The following is a 24,778-nucleotide window of genomic DNA, read 5'->3' on the forward strand; positions in this document are numbered from 1 at the left end:
TTTTGTTTTTGTTTTTTGTTTTGGCGTCTCCCAACAGTCACTTCATATATGCACATTTGTCTGACCTCGGTATAAGTTGCAGGAAAAGGTGCTAACACCTTTCACATGGTCGTCTTCCGCCGAGGGATTATTTTCTTCTTCCAGTTTTCCTGGGCTTTCCAAGTGTTCCTCAGTAAAGATGCGCTGCTTTCTGGCAAAAAAAAGAAAGGTAGGGATCCCTGGGTGGCGCAGCGGTTTGGCGCCTGCCTTTGGCCCAGGGCCCGATCCTGGAGACCCGGGATCGAATCCCACGTCGGGCTCCCGGTGCATGGGGCCTGCTTCTCCCTCTCTCTCTCTCTCTCTCTCTCTCTCTCTCTCTGTGTGTGACTATCATAAATAAATAAAAATTTAAAAAAAATAAATAAAAATGTTGATCCTTTAAAAAAAAAAGAAAGAAAGAAAGGTAGAGTCGGATGCATTTTGCAGGATGGCCTGTCGTCGTGCAGGCGCCGGCCGAGGGGGAGCCGGGGCGCTGCAGACCGCGGCCCGGGGGAGCCGGGGGCGCCGCAGACCGAGGCCCGGGGGAGCCGGGGGGCGCCGCAGACCGAGGCCCGGGGGAGCCGGGGCGCTGCAGGCCGAGGCCCGGGCACCTCGCCGGGCGGCGCAGTGCGTCATGCGGGCCCGCCCCTCGTGGGGCTCGGCGAGCCGTGCAGCCCGGGCGCCGTCGGGGGGCAGGATTTCCGCGGTTGTGTAAGCGCTGCTCGGGGCGCCGAGAGGCCTGAGCTCCGCGTCCCCGCGGCCGAGCCATGGCCTGGGCGGCGGGCGGCGGGGCCCGCGGCGCGCTGTCGGCGCACACGCTCCTGTTCGACCTGCCGCCCGCGCTGCTGGGCGAGCTGTGCGCGGTGCTCGACAGCTGCGACGGCGCGCTGGGCTGGCGCGGCCTCGGTGAGTGCGGCGGCGGCGGCGGCGGCGGCGGCGGCGGCGGCGGCGGGGGCGGGGACCCGGGGGCGCGGGGACCCCGGGCGGGGGCGGGGGCGGGGGCCGCGGCGCGCATGCGCAGTCCCGCTCCGCCGCGCGGCGAGGCGAGCCCGCAGCCGCCCCCTGCGCCCCGAGGCGGGGCTCCCCTTCCCTCGCGGAGACCCTGGGCCGCGCCGCGGGGAGGCCACCTGCGCTCCCCGACCCTGTGCCTCGCGCGGTTCGGATGCTCGAAGCCTCCTCAGGGCCCCACTGGCCCGGGTCAGAGCTCCTGCTGCGGTCAGGCCCTGGGGTCGGCAGGGCACCCACCTCCAGGTGCCCGTCGTCATCACATTTCAGGTGACAGGCTAGCGTAAAACACTATTTTATTTATAATAATGCGGCTCCCGGGTTTCTTAATCAAATATCTCTGGCTTATTGACAGAGTTTCTGGCGTGGAGGTTGGTGCTCGATGGCTCGATGCGTCTTTTTATTTGAATCTAGAAAGTTGGCTTTAAAGCCATTGCAGGCAGCCATTGGGAGGGTGAGCAACTGCCTTTTGGAAGTCTCGAGTGTGATCCCTGGACATAATTCAGGGGGGAAAAATCTTTGTTTTGTTAAGTATGGGCACTTTTTTGTTAAATGTGATCTTCCATGATGCCACGTTTAATATTAGTTGAAAATAAACACGATTGTGTCCAAACAACTTAGCCTTGATTTAATGAAATAGCCCCCCCTCCCTTTTTTTTTAAACAAGACTGTCAAAAGACCTATGAGAAAAAAAGTTTTACTGTTGGTGAACTTTCTGGAATGTGGCATCAGGCTTCTAGTTATATAAAGATGGTTTATGTGTTATAAACCCTTAATTTTATTTTATTTTTTTAAACTCTAATTTTTTTATAAATCTTTTATTTTTTTATGTATGATAGAGAGAGAGGCAGAGACATAGGCAGAGGGAGAAGCAGGCTCCATGCACCGGGAGCCCGACGTGGGATTCGATCCCGGGTCTCCAGGATCGCGCCCTGGGCCAAAGGCAGGCGCCAAACCGCTGCACCACCCAGGGATCCCTTTAAACTCTAATTTTAAAGTGTGACCCTTATGTAAAAATGTCAGAGAAGAATACTTGACTCTCTGACTTCTAGAAAGCATAGAGATTCGCAGGATGCATTTGAGCAATAAGATCCTCCCACACCGGGTCTTTTTGAAATGGGTGACATAGGCAGTTTTAGCATCCATTGGTTTCCTGGAATTACTACATTCGCAAGAGAAAAAGGTTTTCAGTACAATCACAGGTAGTGAATGGGTCTAGGTAGCTTCATAAATGAGTTAAAGCATTTTGAAGACTGACAACAGAAGAACATATATCCCATCTGAAAGGGACAGTCATCGTCCCATGTCACTGCTGTTATTCAGCAAGTCCAGTCCAGTATTGCTGGACTCTCTCTGTCTCTCTCAGCATGGAAATCCAGATACTCATGCTTTACAGGGGTTGTGTCCTCTACAGCCACCCTGTGGGGTGGGTGCTGTTATCATCACCACTATTTTAACAGATGAGTGAATTGTGGTGTGCATTAATTCATACTGGCCCAAATGGACACAGCTCAGGAATAGCAGAGCCAGAATTTGAACCATGGCAGTTGGGTCCACGGCCTGTGCCCTTACCCGCAGCCACTCTACACTTCCTGACCATGACTTCCTCAAGTTCACAAATACTGACCATTCTTCTCTTTCTGCTACATCACCCAGCCTATAGTACATTCATTTCAGCCAATGAAAGAACAATTCAATGAGCCGTTTCAAACATGCAGCCCCATTTTTTCTAGCTGTGGAAATAAATAAAGACCCCCGAAATGAGAACAAGCAAAGGCTTTTTATTCAAAGCAAGTGAGTCAGCCATCGTCACTTGCATTTGACAGAGCCCCAAAGGCAAGCAGAGGAGTGGAAAAGCTTTCTAGTAGAAAAAAGTGAAGGCTTCAGGTCTTCCATTATTGGAGGCAGTTGGCAAAGAAGCTCTGGACAGGCCAACTAGTAGGGGGGCATTCTGTCTAATTGTTTAGGGTGCAGAGTTGGCTTTTTCCAGATGCTCCTAAATGGGAAGCAGGGGCAAAAATTAAGGAAGCTGGCAGTTGTTAATTAAGTCCTAACTATGTGGGACTGACTGCTACAGGGATTTTTGTTTGGCTTCCTGGACTAGTTGCTATAGATGCTAATATGACTTCCCGGACTAGTTGCTGTGTATAGTGGATTGGCATCCTGGACGGATTGATGCATGGTGTGGGTCACATTTCTATTTTTATATATAGTCTGGCCATTGTTCCTTTGTATATCCTTTCATAGGGGAAGAATCTAAAATTTCTGGTCCTTGATTCCCCAGCTATAGTTTGCTGTGCACATAGCGAGACTACATAGCTCGGGAAGGAGACCGAGGACAGCCCAGCTGCTTCATGAATTACTGGCTCAGCCAGAAGGCTAGCTGGGCTCAGTTCAGGGTGGTTGAGGGCAACTGCTCATTTTAAATATGCTGAGTTTCCCTGTTGGCACAGTGAAAGGAGAAAGATGGGAAGAGGTGCAGGGAGGGAACACTTGACTTTAGAAGGTGAAAGGGGAAAAAATTTTTTTAAAAAATTAAAAAAAAAGGTGAAAGGGGGAGTAACATCTTAATATACCAGTTATTTTACCACACTCTCACTTCTCCACTTAATTTTTTAAAAATCTTTATACATATTCTATGTCTAAATTCTTCAAATCACTCTTATCATGTATTGTTGTTAAGAGTAGTATAATCACAAGGTAATAATACACTCTCTGGTTGATGATGATTGGATGGTTCTGTAATGAAAGGAGGAGCCCAGACTGAAGATATTATGATTATTTTTTAGTCTAGAGAAGCGCACACTAGGATTCTCATCAGATGGTCAGACTCCAGAGCCTATGGTCTTTTTTAAAAAAAAATGTTTAAATAGGCTATTGTTTAGAACAGTTTTAAATTTACAGAAAGCTTGAGAAACTTGTACAAAAAATTCCCATCTCTTATACCTTTCACATACACTGTGCACTCAGTTTCCCTTGTTATTCACGTCTTACATGAGTGTGGTATATTTGTTACTGTATCGATATATTATTATGATTATTAAAGTCCATATGTTATTAAGATTTCCATCATTTTGTCCTAAGCCCCCCTTGTCTCTCCCAGGATCCCATCTGGGGATTACACTGAGTCATCCTGTATTCTTAAGGACCCTTTTTGCTGTTATAATTTCTCAGACAGTTCTTGTTTTTGATGACCTTGACAGTTTTGAGGAGTACTGGTCAGTACTGGTCTACCATTTTGTAGAATGTCTCTTGACTGAGATTTGGCTGGTGTCTTACTCACGATTAGAGTGAGGTTATGGATTTTTGAGAGGCCAGCAGCAGAGGTAAAGTGCCATTCTCATGACATCATATTAGGGGCACACACTATTTACCTGACTTACCGCTGTTGATGTTAACCAGAGCTGAGGTAGTGTCTGTCAGTTTTCTACACCCATACTCTTTCTTTCTTCTCCCCTCTCTGCATACTCTTTGGAAGAAAGTCACTATGTGCAGCCCACACTTAAGGAATGGAGAGTGATGCTTCCTCCTCCCTGAAAGTGGAGCAGAGCCTCTTGTTCTTTTGAGGACCATGGACTTTCTCCCATCTTACAGTGTTCTCTCTCTAGATCTTATTTTTACCCTAAGTTACCCCCCCCCCCCCATTTCTCTGTTCCCCTTAGGATAAAGTTCTGTAAAGGAGCTATTTATATTACAATCCCTCCATTCTCCCTTGAACCTGCTCCAGTCAGGCTCTTTCTCAGTCCCCACTGCTCCATTAAAATACCTCTCATCCATGGTCAAGGTGGCTAAATCCAATCATCAGTTCTCAATTTCCTCTATGATATGTGTGTGTGTGTATGTGTGTGTGTGTGTGTATATATATATATAAAATATATATTTAAAATAAATATATATATTTAAAATAAATATATAAAGTAAATATAGGGATCCCTGGGTGGCTCAGCGGTTTAGCGCCTGCCTTTGGCCCAGGGCGTGATGCTGGAGTCCTGGAATTGAATCCCACATCGGGCTCCCTGCATGGAGCCTGCTTCTCCCTCTGCCTGTGTCTCTTCCTCTCTCTTTCTCTCTCTGTGTCTATCATGAATAAATAAATAAAATCTTTAAAAAAATAAAGTAAATATATTTAAAATAGATATATATATTTAAAGTAAATATATTTAAAGTAAATATATTTACTTATATTTATATAAAGTATATATTATATTTAAATGTATTTATATATAAATATTAAATATATATTAAATATATAAAAATATATTACATATATTTATATATTTAAAGTAAATATATATATATTTAAAATAAAGATATATTTTTTTTCCTATTTATTTGAGAGAGAGTGAGAGAGAGATCACAGAGGAAGAAGCCAACTTGCTGCTGAGTAGGGAGCCCGATGTGGCACTCAGTTCCAGGATCCTGAGACCATGATCTGAGCCGAAGGCAGATTTTTAACCGACTGAGCCACCCAGACGCCCCTTTAGTTTCCTCTTACTTGATACAGTTGATCACTCCTTCCTCCTTGAAGCACTTTCTTTACTTCTAGAACTTACACTCTTTATTTTCTTCCCTTCTTGCAGGTTTGTCTTTATCTCTCTGACCTCCTCGAGTACCCCTGGGATTAGTCCACAAAACCTCTTCTCTTCTGTTTATCTCCTATTCCCACTATTTTGTCAATTCCATCTATCTGTTAATTGCACCTTTCTAGCCTGGGTCTCTCTCTCTCTCTCTCTCTCTTTCTCTCTCTCTCTCTCCCCAACATCAGCACCATCTCTGTTTGTCTGCTTGATGGATGTCTCCGACGTAACAGCCCAGAAATGCTTCCCTCCACCAGAGTTTTTCCCCATCTTGGCTGGTGGCAACCCCATCATCCTTCATTCGTTCAGGCTGAAAATATTAGTCTTCTGTGACTTCTTGCTTTCTCTCACAAACCACATCCTGTCTCTCAGTATATATTGTTGACTCTGCCTTCAGGCTCTATCTAATAATCTGACCGCTTCTTAGCACCACTACCACAGCCATCCTGGTCCAAACCACCAGCAGATCCCACTGGATAATTTCAGCAGCCTCCTAACTGGTCTCCCTGCTACTGCTCTTGCCCTCCTCAAGTCACTTTTGAGCATAGCGCCAGTGAGCTAAAGTATACATGCAAAGGATGCTAGTATCATTGCCCCATTCAGAACCCCTCAGTGGCCTCCCAAAGTTCTACATGGCTTTTCTCACTTCCTTCTTGTTTGCTCCACTCCAGCTGCATTGGCCTCCTTGGACACACAAGGAACATTTTTCTTGCAGGTAACCCTGAGGGCTTGCTTCTTCACTTCCTTTGTGTTTTTAACTATTATCTACTCTGACCACTCTTTTAAAATTGACACTGCCAAAAAATAAAATAAATAAAATAAAATAAAATAAAATAAAATAAAATAAAATACACCGCCATGCTCCTTATGCCCCTTTCCTGCTTTACTTTTCTCCAAGTCACTGATTATCCCTCACAACACTTTAAATATTGTTATTTATTTGTGTTTTGCCCATCTAGAAATAAGCTTCAAGGGGGCAGGAGATGTTTTGTTTGCCTTGTTTCCTGCTTACTACTTTAGCATCTAAAATTGCACCTAGTATAGAGCAGATGTTCAGTAAATACCTGTGATTGAATGAATAATGAACAGGGGTCCGTTAAAAATCCAAAAACTTTTGGGGCAGGATATTAAACAAAGCAATATACTGGATTCAAGTGATGGTTCCTGCTTCTGGGGATTTCCCAATTTAATTTTGCCAATTTGTATAGGCCTATTGAAGTTTGACAAAGGAAGAAAGTATGGAGAGATAGTACTGATCATTGATGTAGGAAAAGAACTTAGGGTTTGAGCCAACAGCTAAGAAAGAATTCGTGAGACATCTTTGGTGCAAAAAGATGGTTTTTATGAAAGCACGGTGGCGGGGTGGGGTGGGGGGACAGGACCCTTGGGCAGAAAGAGCTGCACCGGGGTGATGAGGAGCGAGCAGCCCATTATATACTTTCAAGTTGGGATGGCGTTAGGGATAGTGTAAGTCTCTAAGGAATTTGGAAGCAAGGTCTCCAGGACCTTGAGGGGGGCTAGCTATTGTTCGGAAAATGTCATTTATTATCATCTAATTAAACTTTAGTCATGAGAACCTTCAGATGTGTATTGATGATCATATGCTTGGTGGGGAGGAGTGATTGCCAACATGCATCTTGGGGGGTTCAGAGATGGAGGAAATTTCTGAAGGAATTTTTTTATGTTAAAGTAGACTTACAGCATCCTGGGGTCGGGCTAAGATTGCCTTTGTCCTTAGCAAAGTATTAACAGTCGAGGCAGTTGAGTCCCTAGAGGAAGGTCACTCTGTCTGTTTCAAGGATTTATCAATGAGCTGTAGGCAGTAAGGGAATTTAATAATTTTTCTTTTGCCTTTTGTGTCCCACATCAATCATCACCTGGATATGGAATCACCCAGCTTCTGAGCTTCAGACTGAAATGCTGGTGTTGAGGATGAACTGTTCTTAAGTTTTCTCCCAGAGGTAGTTAATGTTACATCCTTACCAGAGTCTGGGATTGTGGGAGCAGGGCACATGGAAGGAGGTGCCCTAAAAAATCATGCTCTGCCCTGCCACGGAATAGGAGTGCTGCTCCCGTATGGGCAAAAGTAAACATAAGCTGAAGTGTGGACAAGAACTACTTCTTAGTAAAATTTATTAGCTGGTGGGTGTTAATGCAATCGTCTGGTAAGAGGAGTTGAGCCAACAACTTACACGTTTGGCTTTTTATTTGACTTCCCTGGGAATGAAACAGATCTTCAGTTAAATGTTCTTTTATGAGAAGGCCTGATTGCATCCTGTGTAGGAAGAAAGGAGGGAGGCATCTTTTCCTTTTCCCATCATATTATCTCAAAACAAACTGTGCAAGAACACAGTCTTAATTTACTAAGGGTTTTGACATGTGGTTATATGCAAATACAAAGATTCCAAACTGGGGTGTGTTACGATATTCTAAAAAACCCCTTCAGAGACATATTTGCATATGAAGAGTGATCTCCGCAGTTGAATTCCCCAGTGGTTAGCATTACCTAGATAGTTCTGGGCTCTCAAAACAAAGCCGAAAAGGAACTTTGAACAGTCAAATGATTATTAAGCAATCAGTATCTTCAGATAGACAAATCTCTGAACTTGCCAGCTGGACGTTTTGGCTTCTTTTACTTCATGCCAAGATGCCTTTCATTTTTTTTTTTTCCCAAGATGCCTTTCAAACAAAAGATTTGCCTTCTAAAAAACAATGTTTTAAACAATGCTTACCTATGGCATATTTTTCTTTATCTTTTTATGGGGATTGGTCAAGCTTAACAACACAGTTAGTCACTGAGAAATTTACTCTTTGTTTAGTACTACGAATAAACAAAGTTCTATGTTCCGGAAGAAAACAAGGGAAGGGGTAGAGAAAACTCTGAATATTGAAGGATATGACTCACACGTCAAGAGTCTGCATTCCCGTCCCATCACAATGAAGCTCTTGTTTTCTAGAATCTGTTGCAAATGCACTACACACTTTATGGATGCTAATAATACTCTTTAGTGGTGTTTCTATGCCGAATGCATCATCACTGAAGGAAAGCTGTTAAGGTTACACCATGAATCACCAGTTACAGAAAGAGAAAACCTATTTGGCTTCTCATCCTAGAAGCAGCCCATGCACGCAGTATCCATTTCAACGGAGCCCCGGTCAGTCTTACTCTGTCAACTATTACTATTAGCAAAATGCCTTTGCTTTACGTAGGCCTGGTACAAACTCAGAACCCCTTGACCCTGATCAGTGTTAGGACACTAAAACCTCAGCTCTTTTTGCATCTGTGGTGTCTCAAGTCACAGGATGAGAGAGCACAGAATCATGGTCTGTTGCACTTTTAAGAGGGAAATTCAGAAATTTAAAAAAAGGAAAAGGAAAATGGGGAAAAGAATTAGGTGGGAAGTCTGACTTGACAAGTTAATTCCAGATCTCTCTTGCAGTTATAAACCATTGCTTCTCTACTGTGAGAATTGTGAGCCCTAAAGTGTTTTTTTACCTTTTTAGGTACAAATATTTTTTGTGGGACTCTCCTGCTGCCATCGCCACCAGGTGGATCCTCCAAAAACTAAAGCTTCTGTGTTTGCATCCCCTTCTCAGAGATCTTCCATTGGCCTCATTGGCCTCGTTTACTTTCAGAAGAGAGTTTAAATTTGTATGCTAATGCTCAGGGCCTGTCTGTCACTCAGCAGATATGTAGTGAACATCTAGCAGGTGCCAAGTACATTCCTACGGAGGTAACACAGACTCCATGGGGCCTGTTCTCCTTTTCTTTAACATGAATCCTCTGTTTTAAACATACTGGCCTCCTCTTTGCCCTGTCAGTCCTTTCCTTCATTTCTGGAGCACTTCCCCATCTGACAGACTTTTCTCTCAGAAAGTCTCTCTTGTCCCAATCCACCCCCACTGTAGAGTGAGCTGACAATGTAACCGAACCAATGAGTTCCTGCCTTGATGAGTCAGAAACACCACCAGGTTCAGTTGTCCCACAAAGAAAACTTATATTTGCAGCAAATAAGGAGATCATGGGGAATGACTCCCAGAGAAAGAGTGAATAGGTTCCTTTTGTTTAGGGTTAGGATGAATATTTAGATAGGGAAACCTTGTCATCCTAGGGAGAGGTGGGTAAAAGGCCACATGCCTATGGCCACATGCCTGTGCGTGCCTTGTGTGCTATGTGAATGAGGCTGAGGCTCCTCCTTGGGCAGAGATTTTAGTATTACAATGAGGTAAAAGTAATTGTAGGTCAGTCCAGATGTCACTCCATGGTCCATCTGCACGGTCCCAAGTCAGGTTTAGCTCAAGTGGTCTGTGTGGTCTGGGGCAGCAGGAGGTCTTGTCAGGGCAGAAGCCATCACCTGGGGTTGGTTTTGGGGCTTCCCTTGTCTGAGTAAGGGAAAAGTCGGAAAGAAGAGCTTAGGAAAAGATGTAAGACAAAGTATACAAGCAGGTGGGCATTGAAGGCCAGGTCTTGGGGTCTACATGGTGGCAGCGTCACACCATCATGCTCCTCTGTGACTGTGGTAGCCCACAAGAGTATCCTCTCTCTTCACATTATCCCAGAATCATGTCATGTCTTATCTCAAAGATTCAAAGTGGAGAGGGAACTGATTTCTTTTTAAGTTTATTTATTTATTTTTTTAGTACTCTCTACACCCAATGTGGGGCTTGATCTCATGACCCTGAGATCAAGAGTGGCACGCTCTTCTGACCAAGCTATCCAGGTACTCTTGAGAGAGAGCTGTTTGATTGATTGGTTGATTTGCAAGCTTTTTTTTTTTTTTTTTTAAGATTTTTTTTTTTTAAGATTTTATCTATTCATTCATGAGAGACACAGAGAGAGAGGCAGAGACACAGGCAGAGGGAGAAGCAGGCTCCATGCAGGGAGCCTGACGCGGGACTCGATCCCGGGACTACAGGATCAGGCCCTGGACCAAAGGCGGTGCTAAATCGCTGCGCCACCCGGGCTGCCCCTTTCTTAAGATTTTTATTTATTTGTTCATGAGAGACACACAGAGAGAGGCAGAGACACGGGCAGAGGGAGAAGCAGGCTTCCTGTAAGGAGCCCGATGTGGGACTTGATCCTGGATCCTGGATCCCAGAATCCTGCCCTGAGCCAAAGGCAGACGCTCAACTGCTGAGCCACCCAGGCGTCCCTCAAAGGACATTTATTAATGAGAATTTTGAAACTGCTCAGTGGCTTGCCTAGAGTTGCACCATAGGTCAAATGAGAGAGCTTCTGCTAAACCCATATATTCATGCGTGTGTCCAGGGAATCACAAGGGCCCTCTGTCTTGACTGGTGACTTCTCTTTTGAAGACAATATAGCCTATGGGGCTCTGAGTTCATTCTTTTTTTTTTTTTAAGATTTTATTTATTCATGAGAGACACAGAGACACAGGCAGAGAGAGAAGCAGGCTCCCTTCGGGGAGCCCAATGTGGGACTCCATCCCAGGACCCAGGATCCCGCCCTGAGCCAAAGGCAGACACTCAGCCGCTGAGCCACCCAGGCGTCCCCAGAGTTCATTCTTTTATCTTGTTTTCCAGCTGAAATTTCAGTGATTTTTTTCCCTCCCCAGTATAGTATCAATAATTCCTTGAGAATTGGCCTCTCTTTAGAAATACTTAAAGTTTTAAACTTGGCTCAGGCTCCAGAAACCACTCCTTTAGGAAGCCTTCCATGATGCCCTCATCTTTTTTTTTTCTTTCTTTTTTTTTTTTTTTTTTTTAAAGATTTTATATTGGTAGGCACTGGTAGCTACTAAGTCAATTTTTGGTTTACAGAAAGAGTTCTGGTTTCATATTGTGATCTCCATCAACTATCAGGATTTACTTATACTCTCAGCAAAAACATAAAGTTAAAGGAAATTGAATAGCCCAGCAAACCCTTGAAGGACTGAAAACGTGGGGAGAAGGGATGCCAGATTAGATCAGAAGATGTTTGCCTCTCTGATGTCTTCATTGAAATACTATCACTGGTGTAGTAGCTCCCTTCAAAATTTTTTAAAACGTTGGAGTCTGAAGTAGACTGACCACAGGGGGCTTATTGCACTTCTCTGATCTGAGCCCCTATTTGTCTTTTAAAAGGACATCGACCTTTGGAGAATATCATTGAGTCCTTGAGAGAGGTTACCTTGGTTACTGCTGGAGAGGAGCTTCCAAATGCGTGTGTGGCAGAGGAAGAGAAGGCTGTTTTCCATAACCAGTTATGGTGCTATGTTGAGGGTCCCCATGACCACACTCAGATGATAATTGGATTTTATCTACCGATGTGTATCTGGCTTCCAGAGTTTTTTAGATTTTCCAGAGGATAAAGTTATGAGGAGATGCCACAATCATCATCGCTGACTCCAAATCACATTGCTAATTTTAGTGTTCAAGATGACTGGGCTAATCTGGGAGTGTTGTCCCAGGAGCAAGAAAGACACCTTTTTGATCTGTCATTTGGTCTCTTTCTCTCTCCTTGGCCTTAAAATACACCTTAAAAATTGGAAGTTGTGCAGAAAGACAGTATCTTTTTTTTTTTAACCTAAAGAATCCCATTAGCTTGGGGTGTCATAAAAACTCATATACTTTCAGTAAGTACAGCTCTTAAGGTATTTATACCAGGCTTAAATAAGCCATATACACTGTTTTTGAGCAATTAAATCCTACTATCCCAGTAGAATATTTCCCCGATCCTATCCAGATATTAGCTTCTAATTGCTCAAAAATGTTCAGCAGCAAGAGAGTATTGAACAAAAATTTAAAGCAGCGTTCCATTAAAACTGCAACAACTGAACCTAACTATTGCAAATGAGTAGTTACACTGAAGGGAGAGGAGAAGAAGAACTAACCTAGGAACTTTGGGAAATAGGCTCTAACCTAAATACTCTTGGGCTGAGGGCAAAAAGAAGTGTACATAAATGCAATATTTGGTTAAAGTGTTTCTCCTAGGGGTATAGGTTAGCAGTTCTGAAAGTAGTAATATTGAACAAATCAGTAAAGATACTGTAGATAATGAGAACCAAGTTTCTTGCTATTTGGGAATACCGTTACAAATGAGGAAGGGCTAAAATATACCATGTAGTGTTGACTTAGAATCAGAGGTATCAATATAAAAACATGGTTTTGGTTTTGGTTTGTTATTTAAAGATTTTATTTATTATTCATGACAGACACAGAGAGAGGCAGAGACACAGGCAGAGGGAGAAGCAGGCTCGCTTTGGGGAGCCTGATGCAGGACTTGATCCCAGGACCCTGGGATCGTGCCCTGAGCGGAAGGCAGATGCTTGATCACTGAGCCACCCAGATGCCCCCCAAAACATGGTTTTTAATATGTATACAGACAGAGAAATTATAGGTGTGTGAGTTAATGCACATGTATTTCCTAGCTCTGTCTGCATGGAAGGCCTGGAAGCAATGGAGCCCTGTGGTAATGAGTGCGTGTAGCACCTACATCTTGTCTTCTAAATACATTATCTCATAAAATGAACCAGGACTCCTGAAAAGTAATTGATTCCAGGGCTGGGATGGGAGGAAATACATAATGAGCCCAAAGCATAGCATCTTATAGGGTCAGAAAATAAGGAAATGTTCCAAAACTGATAGGGCTTGTCAGAAGAGCACAGAAACCCACCTGGATGGACAGAGCTGGAATAATTGTAGCAACAAAGTAGAGAATAATAATTTTGGATTTTAATCTATAGAATAAGATAAACACTCCTGAGTCCATACTGATATAAGTAAGTTAATTAAATGGGGAAGAATGGATAGTACTTTCTTTTTTTTTTTTTTTTTAAATTTTATTTATTTATGATAGTCACATAGAGAGAGAGAGAGGCAGAGACATAGGCAGAGGGAGAAGCAGGCTCCATGCACCGGGAGCCTGACGTGGGATTCGATCCCAGGTCTCCAGGATCGCGCCCTGGGCCAAAGGCAGGCGCCAAACCGCTGCGCCACCCAGGGATCCCTGGATAGTACTTTCTTACAGAAGAATTACAGTTAGTGTATGTAGGAGGAGAAAGGGGAAATAGAAGATCACCACGAAGCAAAGACCACAATCATAGTTCTGATAGACAAAATCCACTGGTGGATGCAAATGTTTATGGGCAAAATCTAAGGAAAAGCAGGATATTTCCATAGTCTCAAAGTATCTCCCCCAACACAGTTATTTTACAGGGAAAGGTAATTTCATAGTAGAGGAACCTACTAAGGTGGCATATGCCACCATCACGAAGCAGTCAAGATCAGTATCGTTAGTGGTAGGACATGGGCATCTTGAACCTCTTGATACTATGTAGTGAGGAGGACACAATAGCATTTCACTGTCCTTAAAGATGAGGAAAAACTGAAGACCATGAGACTGGAGGTTAAAAAGTGGCAACAATCACACTGTGGAAAACTGGGTAGGATCATAGGCCAAAAAAAGGGCATTTGTAGAAAAACTGGTGAAAGTAGAAAAAGGTCTGCAATTTAGTCATCACTGGTCCTGGTCATTGTACTAGGGAACATAAGATGTTAATACTGGGGGCAGTTGGGTGGGCAGTATATTGCTAAAATTAGTTCAAAATAAAAATGATAAATAATATGAAATAAAACATACACCCCCGAACAAGTATTCCAATAAAAGTAAATTATTTTTTGGTTCTTCCTGTTGCAATTTCCACAGCAGAGAGACTCTTGAGCAGCTGGCTGGATGTTCGTCACATTGAAAAGTATGTAGACCAAGGTAAAAGTGGAACAAGAGAATTACTTTGGTCCTGGGCACAGAAAAACAAGACCATCGGTGACCTTTTACAGATTCTCCAGGAGATGGGGCATCATCGAGCTATCCATTTAATTGTGAACTATGGTAAACATTTATGATTCTTACGACCTGGCTCTCAATCCATTTTATTTGCAATATAACTTGTAAATGTAAATATTGTATCTTATTCGAGACATTGACTGGCCATGCTGTGTCATTGATTCCTGACCTGAGGCTTTATCTGAAGGCTTTCATTACTTTGTTTTTTTAGGACACTTTCTTTCCTTATTGCCTGAGTAAGCAACACATTCCTTTCTACCACTTCTTTAGTTATTATTATTTTTTTTTTAAGATTTTATTTATTTATTTGAGAGAGAGAGCATGAACAGGTGGAGGGCCAGGGGCGTTTTAAATGTCAATGATCAGCAATTATTTTCTAGTTTTGACATGAAATCCATAGCTTTCTGCTGGCTTCTTAGGAAAGCCATTTTCTTTTCTTTTTTTTTCAGGAAAGCCATTTTGAATCGTCTATTTTACATGACAATGAAGTATCATCTCCCTGTCTCCCTGACAAAAGGACAATGACTTTTAGTGCCTGTACTTCAAATTTTGTTCTGCACAATACTTATCTGTGATGTTTTTTCTTCTTCTTGACTAATTGCCCTGGCTAGAACCTCTAGTATGATGTTGAATAGAAGTGGCAAGAGCATTTTTTTTTCTTGTTCCTGATGTAAAGGGCAAAACATTCAGTTTTTCACAATTATATGTGATGTTATTTATCGGCTTTTCACAGATACCATTAACCAAATTGAGGAAATTCTCTTCTATCCCTTAGATCTCTATGACAGGTTACTGGGTTTCATGGGTTAGTTCTTCATTTGAACAATGTGCTATATTACATTGATTTTCGTGTAGCAAGCCAGTTTTGGATTCCTGAATGAATCCTGCTTGATTACGTCATATAATCTTCTTATATTAGTCTGCTAATATTTTGTTGGAATTTGTTGTTTTTCTTATTGTTGTGGAATATTTTTGCATCTATATTCATAAGAGATATTGGGCTCTAGTTTTCGTGTGTTGTTTTATCTGGCACTGGTATTAGGATAATATGATTGGTCTCATTGACCAATTTGGGAGTTGTTACTTCCTCTTCTCTATTTTGGAAGAATTTGTAAAGAACTGATTTTTTTTTTTAATTTTTATTTATTTATGATAGTCACACAGAGAGAGAGAGAGAGAGTCAGAGACATAGGCAGAGGGAGAAGCAGGCTCCATGCAGGGAGCCCGATGTGGGATTCGATCCCGGGTCTCCAGGATCGCGCCCTGGGCCAAAGGCAGGCGCTAAACCGCTGCGCCACCCAGGGATCCCAAGAACTGATGTTAAGTCTTGTTTAAATGTTTGGTAGGATTCACGTGGGCTTTTGTTTGTGGGAAATCATAGATTATTAATTCAATCTCTTTCCTTTGCAATATATCCATTCAAATTATTTCTTCTTGAGTTAGTTTTGGCAGTTTGTGTCTTTCTAGGAATCTGTCTATGTCATTTCAGTTATCTAATTTTTTACATACAGATGTTCATCATATTCTCTTATAGTTCTTTTTATTTCTATAAGGTTAGTAGTTACGTCTCCTCTTTTGTTTTTGGTTTTAGTGATTTGAGTCTCTTTTCTTTCTTGGCTAGTCTAACTAAGGGAGTGTCAATTTTGTGATTATTCCAAAGAACCCACTTTGGTTGCATTGGTTTTCTCTTTTGTTTTTATATTATTTAGTTGATTTATTTCCACTGTAATCTTAATCCTTTTCTTCCTTCTGCTTGCTTTGGTTTACTTTTTCTTTTGTAGTTCCTTAAAGTGAAAATTCAGGTTATTGATTTAAGATCTTTCTTCTTCTTTAAGGTAGACATTTACAGTTATAAATTTCCCTTTCAGCGCTGCTTTTTCTGAGTGCTGTAGTTTTGGTATGTTGTGTTTTTGTTTTCCTTCATCTCAAAGTATTTTCTAATTTCCCTTGTGATTTCTTCTTGGACTCACTGGTTATTTTTGGATTTGTTGTTTAATTTTCATGTATTGGTGAATTTCCCAAATTTCCTTCTGTTACTGATTTCTATTTTAGTTCCATTGTGGTCAGAGAATATGCTTTATATGATTTCAATCTTTCCTAATTTATTGAGGCTCATTTTATTGCACAAGATATGGTCTATCCTGGAGCTTATTCAATGTACACTTGTGAAATATGTGTATATTGTTCTGTTTTGGTGTAGAATGTTCTGTAGAATGTCTGCTAGGTCTATTTGGTTTATAGTTTGTTCAAGGAGGTCTGTTATTAATTGATAATGTTGTGTTGCCAGTTTTCTAAACAAAATAATTTTAAAAACAGAATGCAATCTAAGAAAAACTAGAAGATGAAATTAAATTTCTGTGGTCTGAATGAAAATGTCAGATGTGACAGCAAAATATTTCAGGATTTTCATCTTTTGTAGGAACCTACATAGGCTACCTCGATTCAAATAGGACAGAATTTACAGTGTACATTCAGGAAGGGGTGGTAGGTGTTTATGGTTGACGACACTTGCATGTACACACATACACATCTCTAATATCCAATGGCACAGAATGGGATAAAAAATAAAATACAAAAAATAAAAACTAACTTATGGAGATATAATCCCATGACTGTAAAACTTTAAAACATATGGGCAAAAAGCTTTTTTTCTTTCAATTTTCTGCTTTATACTTTAATATTTTTAACGATGTCTAACAGTAATTTAAGATAGGTATTTGTGTGTTAAGCATGTTTGCATAATGCCTGATGCTTAGAAAGCTATTCACATATGCAAATTTATAACCATTCAGAGAATGAAACTGAGATTTAGAAATTAACATTCCTAGCAAAGTGGTTTTTTTCACAGTCTAAGGAAGAAAAAATGTGCTTAATAAAGACATAACATTTTTCTGTATGTAACTCCCCTATTTCTCTTGCAGGAGCAGCCTTGAATCCTTCAGAGCAGAGTCATCAGAGAGATGGATTTCCAAACATGTTACCCAAGGTAGAGTGTATGTGCATAGATAATGAACCTTGAACTCCGTTGCATGTATAATTGAGCATGGGGAATGAAATTGTCAGACAGAAAAATGCTGGATTTGCAGGCACTTTTTCTAAAACCAGAAAAACCTTAGCTCTCTCATTACTCTTTGTTTAGTTGAGGATTCAGGAAATTAGAGATTTGTGAGTGTTTGAAAGAGTGAAGAGCTTTCTCCTCGCAGTGATCTGTCATAGATGAGGCTTAGAACTATTAAGAGCGCTGTGAGCTATGCATTTGTCTTAATTCAGCTTTTAATTTTCCTGTTCTAGTTGGCATTTTGCATGTTACTGTTGGATTTTATTGGAGCAAATAAATTGGCAGTGATCATTTTTTTATAGCAGTAGAAGTCATTTAAAATTGAATATAACCATGACATTGAGTTTTTGCAGTGGTATGGAAGACTTAACTGTATATGACAATGAATACTATTGAATTAAATAAAGTAACTTTGCTTTCTACTAGCTTTCTTCTAAATTAAATTCTACTCTATTGCACTGTATAGTCCAGGGGGAGCTTTGGGTTTCTGTTACGGTTCTGTTCTTTCTAGACTTATGAAATGGAATTATTTCAGTGTGTATTTCCTCTCTTAGGAAACAGCCAATGTCACAACGGATAATGTGCTTACTCCTAAACATAATGAAAAAGGTAAAAAACTTTTTTTTTTTACTTTAAATCATGCTTTGCTTTAAGTTAACTTACAGGGAGGAATATCCAATAAACCTATTAGCTGTTCATTAATATGCAGGTTTAAAAAAATATGCAGGTTTAGGGTCAAATTTTCATGGATATTGAAATACTGGCAGTTTTGACCGACACGGAGCTCTGATGGATGATATATTATGGTTATATTAAAAAATCCCATTGGCCAATGGAACATAGTGGTCTCTTCCCCAAGGGGTTTCATATTTTCCATTAGTGAAATTTGCATTTTTATATGTCATAGGAAAACATTTAAAAATTACATTGGGTTTTATATAGTTTTAGAAATTTTCATAGCCCTTGTGGAGATCTTTAGAGATGTCTGTAGAGCAATGCTGAAGGTCACTATGAAAATCCCATTATTTTCCATATCAGCTTTATTACTTTATTAGCAGGGAGAATAATTTAGTTCTACCTGGGAATCATTCTGATAAACTTTAATGGCTAGTTAAGGCTGCTTTGCCTCAGCTTTACCATTAGATCTGCATGTTTTTTGGTTCAAAAAGAGAATTAGAAAAGTTGGGTAAGGTTTTGATCCTTTAAGATTTAACAATAAGATCTACATCAAACACCAAATGTGGAAATACAGCCAAAATTTGGCTCTGAAGGATTTTGCTACGCTTTTCCCTTTGAATATGTATGTGATTACCTTTTTAAATGTTTTCTCCCAATCTCTGCTTTAGATGATTTTTTGAAAAGCTGAAGCATCTTCCTAATTTACTCTGAGGAAGTAGTTCAGAATTTAGAGGATTTGGCTCATGAAAAATGTTTCTATCGGTCATGCTTGGAGAATATTGTTTAGTCATAACAAAATTTCCACTTCTATAGTTTTAGAGTTTTTTTGTTTTTAATAGTTTTAGGTTCATAGTGAGCTAAAAGCAACCTATTGATCTAATGATGAAGAAATAGAACTTTGGAAAAGTTTCCCTAACTACGTTCTTTGGCTGACCTCTTTGGAAGGATGATAGAACCACACGGCTATTGTTCAGAAATCTAAAAAGCCATTTGCTCTGTGGAATGGTGGGTGCCAGACACAAGTAAAAGTGCAGAGAGCATATGGTGGGCTTTTGGTTTTGGTTCCTGGGTCTTGCACGGCTGGCTTTCTGCTGAGCTCTGATGTATTTCTAATATGGAAGCCCTGGTTCTTTATAATGGTGTCATTGATTCTTAAAAAGAGAAAGAGTAACTTATCTTCTCCCCACTTTCCTTCCTAAGGAATATTGTTTAAATCCTCCATCAGCTTTCAAAACATCAGAGATGGAACCAAAAATTTCCACAAAGACTTCCTAATTGGAGAAGGGGAGATTTTTGAGGTATACAGAGCGGAGATCCAAAACCGAACATATGCTATTAAATTATTTAAACAGGTATGGAAAGAATTACTATCACAGGATATCAATTCCATTTATTTGCTCATATTTCATACTAGAATGTGTCATTTTTCATCAACATTGAAAGGAGGTATATTTGAAAATAAAGTTTCATAAATGGAAATAAGATATATGAGCTCAGGTGACGGGAGAAAAGACTGTGAAATGAGTGCCTGTCTTGCAGGAATGTGGAAGTGAAATTCTTCCCATCCCCAGATGTGTCGAAGGAGGAGGACTTTTTCTGAAAAGCCTTGTAGGACCTTTGGCACTTTGCTTGTGCTGGTCTGCTCCAGTTTTCTTGCTCTTTTTAGGATGGGCAGGGTCAGCCCCAGGTAGCTTCACCGGCTAAGCCACAGGCTGATATTAGGTGCTACTTTATAAATTGTCATTTATCACAGTTCAGGGGGGCTAGAAAGAGGAGGCCTCAAGTAGGAAGAGCAAGGAAATGAGCAGAGTAGGAGTTTCTGAGAAAGCTGAGTGGCTGCAGCCAGTAAAGCAGAAAGGTATTGAGGAGTCAAACTCAGGAGTCAGGAGGATACTGGGGTGCACACATAACACCCTAAAGAGCTGCTCTTCATGTTCTGCGTTGTTAGTCAACAGTCAGTAAACATTTATTAAACTCTCGCTGGGCTGGGTGCTGAGCAAGGATGTATAGGGTGGAATTCTATCCTCAGGGAGCTCAGTCTTAGGGAGCAAACAATCAAGTAAAGAAAAGATTAACCTGTGGAGTGAGAAGTCCTTGAGCAGAGATTTGTGTAAAAGGAGGCCACAGGAGCATAAACAAGACAGCCAGAGCAGGGGCACATCCAGCACCCAGAAGAGTGCCTGGCACAGAAGGACTACCCGATAAACATTTCTGCAACACACAAATGGAAAAGTGGGTGAAAGGAAGTTACCTTTCAGCTGGATTTTGAAAGATGAGTAGAATTTTGGCAGGCAGCGAGGGACAGGAAGTGCTTTCTGGGGGAAGTAATAGCTGGCCCAGCAGCCTGGATGTATGTGTGTGATAGCATAGGTCTTTAGAGTAACAGATCATTCTGTGGAGGAGACCTGAGTGTGGGGGTGCGGGTGGGAAGGTGGTGGCAGACGATACTGGAATGACGGGTCACGCCTGTGGCTGGTTTCTAAGTGGGAGAGTGAAAGGACTAGCCTTGTGTTTTTGAAGTAGAACTTTGATTAAAGGTTAGATGATGGGCTGGAAGCCGGCAGAGGCATTGGAGGAGAGATGGCAAGGGCTAGACTGGAGATGAAAAGAGGGATTTTTCAAGATGTGTGATAAAGACATGGATGGGACCTAAACTAATGTCCTCAATCCTAATGTTAGAGTCACCTCGGGACCTTTTCTGAAATGCTCCTGTCAGCATCAGGTTAGGTCAGAGTAGTGGTGGTGGTGGCAGGCATCAGCATTTTTAAAAAGCTCCCCAAGTGGTTCAGGTGTGCAGCCAGTGTTGAGACCCACTGCTGTGAGCCAGGACAGAGGCCAAGAGAAGGTGTGTCTAAGAAATGAGGTGAAATGGACCAAATCTCATGGTCAGTTAGATAGGACTGGGGAGGTAGGGAAGAGGATGGAGCTAAGCCATCCCTTCTCTGCAGCTTTGATTACAGGGCCCCTCTTTTTTTCTTTAATTATTAATCTGATTTTTCCAGTTCCCTAAATTGCATTTTACCCCACTGATTCTATATGGGCGCTTCAAGATTCCTGAGGACACAAGAGATGAGACCATTGGGTACCTCGGTGGTTCAGTTGGTCGAACATCCAACTCTTTCTTGATTTCAGCTCAGGTCATGATCTCGGGATCATGAGTTCAGGCCCCTGTGTTGGGCATGGAGCCTACTTTAAAAAAAATTAAGAAGAAAAAAGAAATGAAACTTTTTACTGGTAAAACCATTCAACAAAAAGAAGGTGGTTACTCTGGAGGTGGTCTAACTGAATGAAGCCTTTCCTAGGGCCATGTGTCCCGGCCCCAGCTGTATGTTCTTTCAGGGTTGACCCCCAGGGCTACCTCCCTCCCCAAAGGCTCCAGCCTTCTACTTTCCTCTTCTCTCTATGGCTGCCACCAACTCACACTCCCTTTGGGGAGATTTTTGGTTTTCAGTTTTTTCCTTCCAGGGGTCTGGTTTCAGAATGGAATGTCATTGCCTTTAGATCTCCTTTGTTTCCTGTCCCAGAATTCCTGTCCCACAATGATCATTTGCTTGATTGCCTTCCGGTATGGTTTTGGTGACCCTCCAATGTGCAGCCACAGCATCATAGCATTATCTCCTAATACTGATTTCTTCATCCACCTCTCCCAATGGACTAGATGGTTTTCTTTGAAGAGTCTTATTTATCTTTGTATCCCAGAGCCTTCTTACAGAGCCTGGCCCATGGAAGTTGCTCAATGAGTGTTCATTAAGTGAACTGAATGACGCATGTACGTCCTTTTGATGAATGTAGTTGCTAATCTCTAGGAGTAAAAAGACAAGAGCTGACAAAGTTACCAAAGACTTAGAGACCGTACAAAGTCCTAAGTGCATGCATGTGCGCACACACACACACACTCATCAGGAAAGATGGGATAATTTAATGAAGACTTAGCCACAGAGCATTTGTTTTTTAAAGAAATGTGGTTTTGTAATATTGGGACATTAACTCCAGTAACCTTTCTTCAAGGGACTGAAGTGGGGGAATGTACAAGATGCGTGAGTTAGGTGCGTACAGATCACCTGGAGCTCTTACAGTGTTGATTCTGATTCAGCAGACCTCGTAGGGACCTGATATTCAGCATTCCTCGCCAGCTCCCAGTGAAATGATTCCTCATTCACAGATCAAACCTTGAGCATTAAGAGTACTAGGTTAGCATGAACACAAAAACTAACCCCTTCATTTTTCAGATTAAGAAAACAATGACCTCAAAAAAAAAAAAAAAGAAAAGAAAACAATGACCTCACGGATATTAAGTGACACAAAGTCACAAATATTGAGTGTTAGAAATAGGACTGAGACCCAATCCACCTGGCTCCCAGGACAATGGGTTTTTAAAATGTAAATTCTCATAAAACGGTCCTTGAAAATGATTTGTTAGCCTAGTTTATTGTTTCTGACTTCCTGGATTAACTTGGAAAATAGCTTCCAGAATTCCTGTTGGATTTCTCTCCCTTTCTTCCTGAGAACAGAGCTCTAAAAACCCTGCCCTGTCTTTCAATTTACAAATGATAGAAATTTACAGCTGATGGAGCCTAAGAATATTTAACTCTTTCTTAGTAGAAGTTAGGACCTGGAGATGCAGAGACCTGCCGGGACATAAGGGTTAGCAAGCCATCAAGAACAATACCAGGTAGAGAGTAGGTGCTCATACAATATCATCAAATTCATTAATTTATTCAGTAAACTAATAAATAATTCATATTTATTCAATTACGTGTCAGGCACTGGGCTAGCTTCTGAAACTCCTTTGAAGTAAGGAGTTATATTTTTCAGTGTCTTAGTAAGCCCATTTTTTTTTTCAAAATTAATACGAAGGTAAACTGGAATTGTCATATCCAAATGACCCAAATGGTAAATGCCAAATTAGTAAAATCACTTCTAACCAGAATGCAGCCAAGACAAACTGGATTCTCTGTGAGATCAAGTGGGCAGGTTCTAGCATGGGATTTTATTTAAATACATATATAAAACTTTTGAATTTATGAAAATGCATACAGAATATGGTAAAAGGGTTTGAATGTAAAGTATAGCAACGTGACACGTTGCATGAAAGACTTCGAACTCAAGAGCAGTGGTTCTCAATCGGCTGGGGAGTTGATGGATTTTTGCAAATCTGATGACAGCTAAGGATCCTTTCCCCAGAAAAATGTTTATATGCATTTACATCAAAAACATCAGCTGTGTTTCAGGAAGACTAGAGCCTGGGTTAAGAATCCCAGAATTACAGATCCTTTGCTTAATTTTCTTTTCTTATTTTTCTGTGTGATATTTAGGAGAAAAAAATGCAATGTAAGAAACAATGGAAGCGGTTTTTATCTGAGCTTGAAGTTTTACTACTGTGAGTATATTTCGTCTGCAAGTTTTCCCTCTGTGCCTGGTTTTCATCTTTTTGCATCTTTGATTCTACAGCACAGTGCTTGGCATGGCTGGCATGCAATAAATGTGGGTTGGATATTTGAACATTGGGTATGTTTTTGACATCTGCTTTCGCATAGTCCTGAGAATATATTTTAAAATAGACCATTCACACAATTCACTTGAACACATTTTAACAAGAAACCGTCACCAGGAAGTGGGTTAAATCATGTGCGACTAACATGGCTGAATGTAAAATAACTCCTAGAACATTAGAGTTGTATATATTTTACCATTTCCCCCTTCCTTAGAGACATTTTAGTCAAGAAACTGTTTCACCAGTATAACCCTCTTCAGGAAGAGAGTTTAGACAAAGAAATCAAGTGCTTTTGATGTGCATATTATTTTCTGGGAATTCATTCATGAGCCTGGGAGTCCTCAGAGACAAACTAAAATGACTTCATTTTCATATATATTCATATCTGCAGCTGTGCAGCCTTGCTCATCGAAGGCCCTTAACCCTATAGAGCTCACTCATCACCCTTTATGAAAAGAAAATGTTCTTTTCAGATGTTTTCTAAAGCAATATGTGAAGTGGGTGGTGGAGGAGGCATTGTACTACATCCTTCTTTTAGGCCCCAGACCAGAAATCAAAATATTAGAAGTCTAATCATAAAAAACTTACTGCATATCATTTAGTCAACAAATAACTAAAACCCAAATCATAATAGTAGAAGCTTTCTGTATTTAAGTTTTATTTATTTGTTAATGCATATATAATAAGTCGGAATATTTCAAAATTCCAAAAGTGCCAAAGGGTAAACCAAAAACAGACTGTTTTTCCCCACTATTATCTGTAACCACCCAGCTGATTTCCCCAGGGCAACAGTTACCAGTTTTCTGTATGTCTTCCCAGAGATAACTTTATGCATGAGCATGTATGTATTTAGTTTTCTTATTTTCACACCAGGGGTAGCAGAGATACATTGTTCACTTTGCTTATTTTGATATTCCATTGTATTCAGTCTTGTAATTTAATTACCCATTCTCATATTGATGGAGTTTTAGGGTTTTTTCCTAATCTTTTAATATTAGAAAGTCATGATGCTGCAATAAGGAAAGCTTGTCTGTATGTTATTTTGTACCCGTTTGAGTATATCTAAGTTCCCATAAATATAATTACAGGGTCAAATGGTTATATGTGTTGCATAACACCAAATTCTCCTCCAAAAGAAGTACCAATTTACACTTACAGCAGGC

General features: G+C 41.1%; 1 protein-coding gene and 1 long non-coding RNA gene across 3 annotated transcripts in view; one reads left to right on the top strand and one right to left on the bottom strand.

Moving 5' to 3' along the window:
• Window positions 1-693: 693 nt before the first annotated feature.
• The window catches only part of IRAK3 (interleukin 1 receptor associated kinase 3), a 50,934-nt gene continuing 26,849 nt past the window's right edge, over window positions 694-24,778 (top strand). Inside the window, exons 1-6 of the mRNA XM_025476701.3 lie at window positions 694-924; window positions 14,248-14,430; window positions 17,307-17,371; window positions 17,998-18,052; window positions 19,322-19,473; window positions 23,437-23,501. Coding sequence (XP_025332486.1) covers window positions 786-924; window positions 14,248-14,430; window positions 17,307-17,371; window positions 17,998-18,052; window positions 19,322-19,473; window positions 23,437-23,501 — 659 coding nt within the window. The 5' untranslated portion in view covers window positions 694-785. The remainder of the gene's footprint in view (window positions 925-14,247; window positions 14,431-17,306; window positions 17,372-17,997; window positions 18,053-19,321; window positions 19,474-23,436; window positions 23,502-24,778) is intronic.
• Window positions 2,796-24,778, bottom strand: part of LOC112677901 (uncharacterized) — a 55,285-nt gene continuing 33,302 nt past the window's right edge. Inside the window, exons 4-5 of one of the 2 annotated variants that reach the window (XR_007413354.1) lie at window positions 4,407-4,556; window positions 2,796-3,019 (exon numbers count right to left, since the gene is read on the bottom strand). This is a non-coding gene — a long non-coding RNA (uncharacterized LOC112677901). Of the gene's footprint in view, window positions 3,020-4,406; window positions 4,557-22,025; window positions 22,291-24,778 lie in introns of those variants that run through there. The other variant, XR_003147271.3, reaches the window with a different exon arrangement.

This window comes from Canis lupus, chromosome 10 (assembly GCF_003254725.2).
Source record: "Canis lupus dingo isolate Sandy chromosome 10, ASM325472v2, whole genome shotgun sequence".
NCBI lineage: Eukaryota > Metazoa > Chordata > Mammalia > Carnivora > Canidae > Canis > Canis lupus.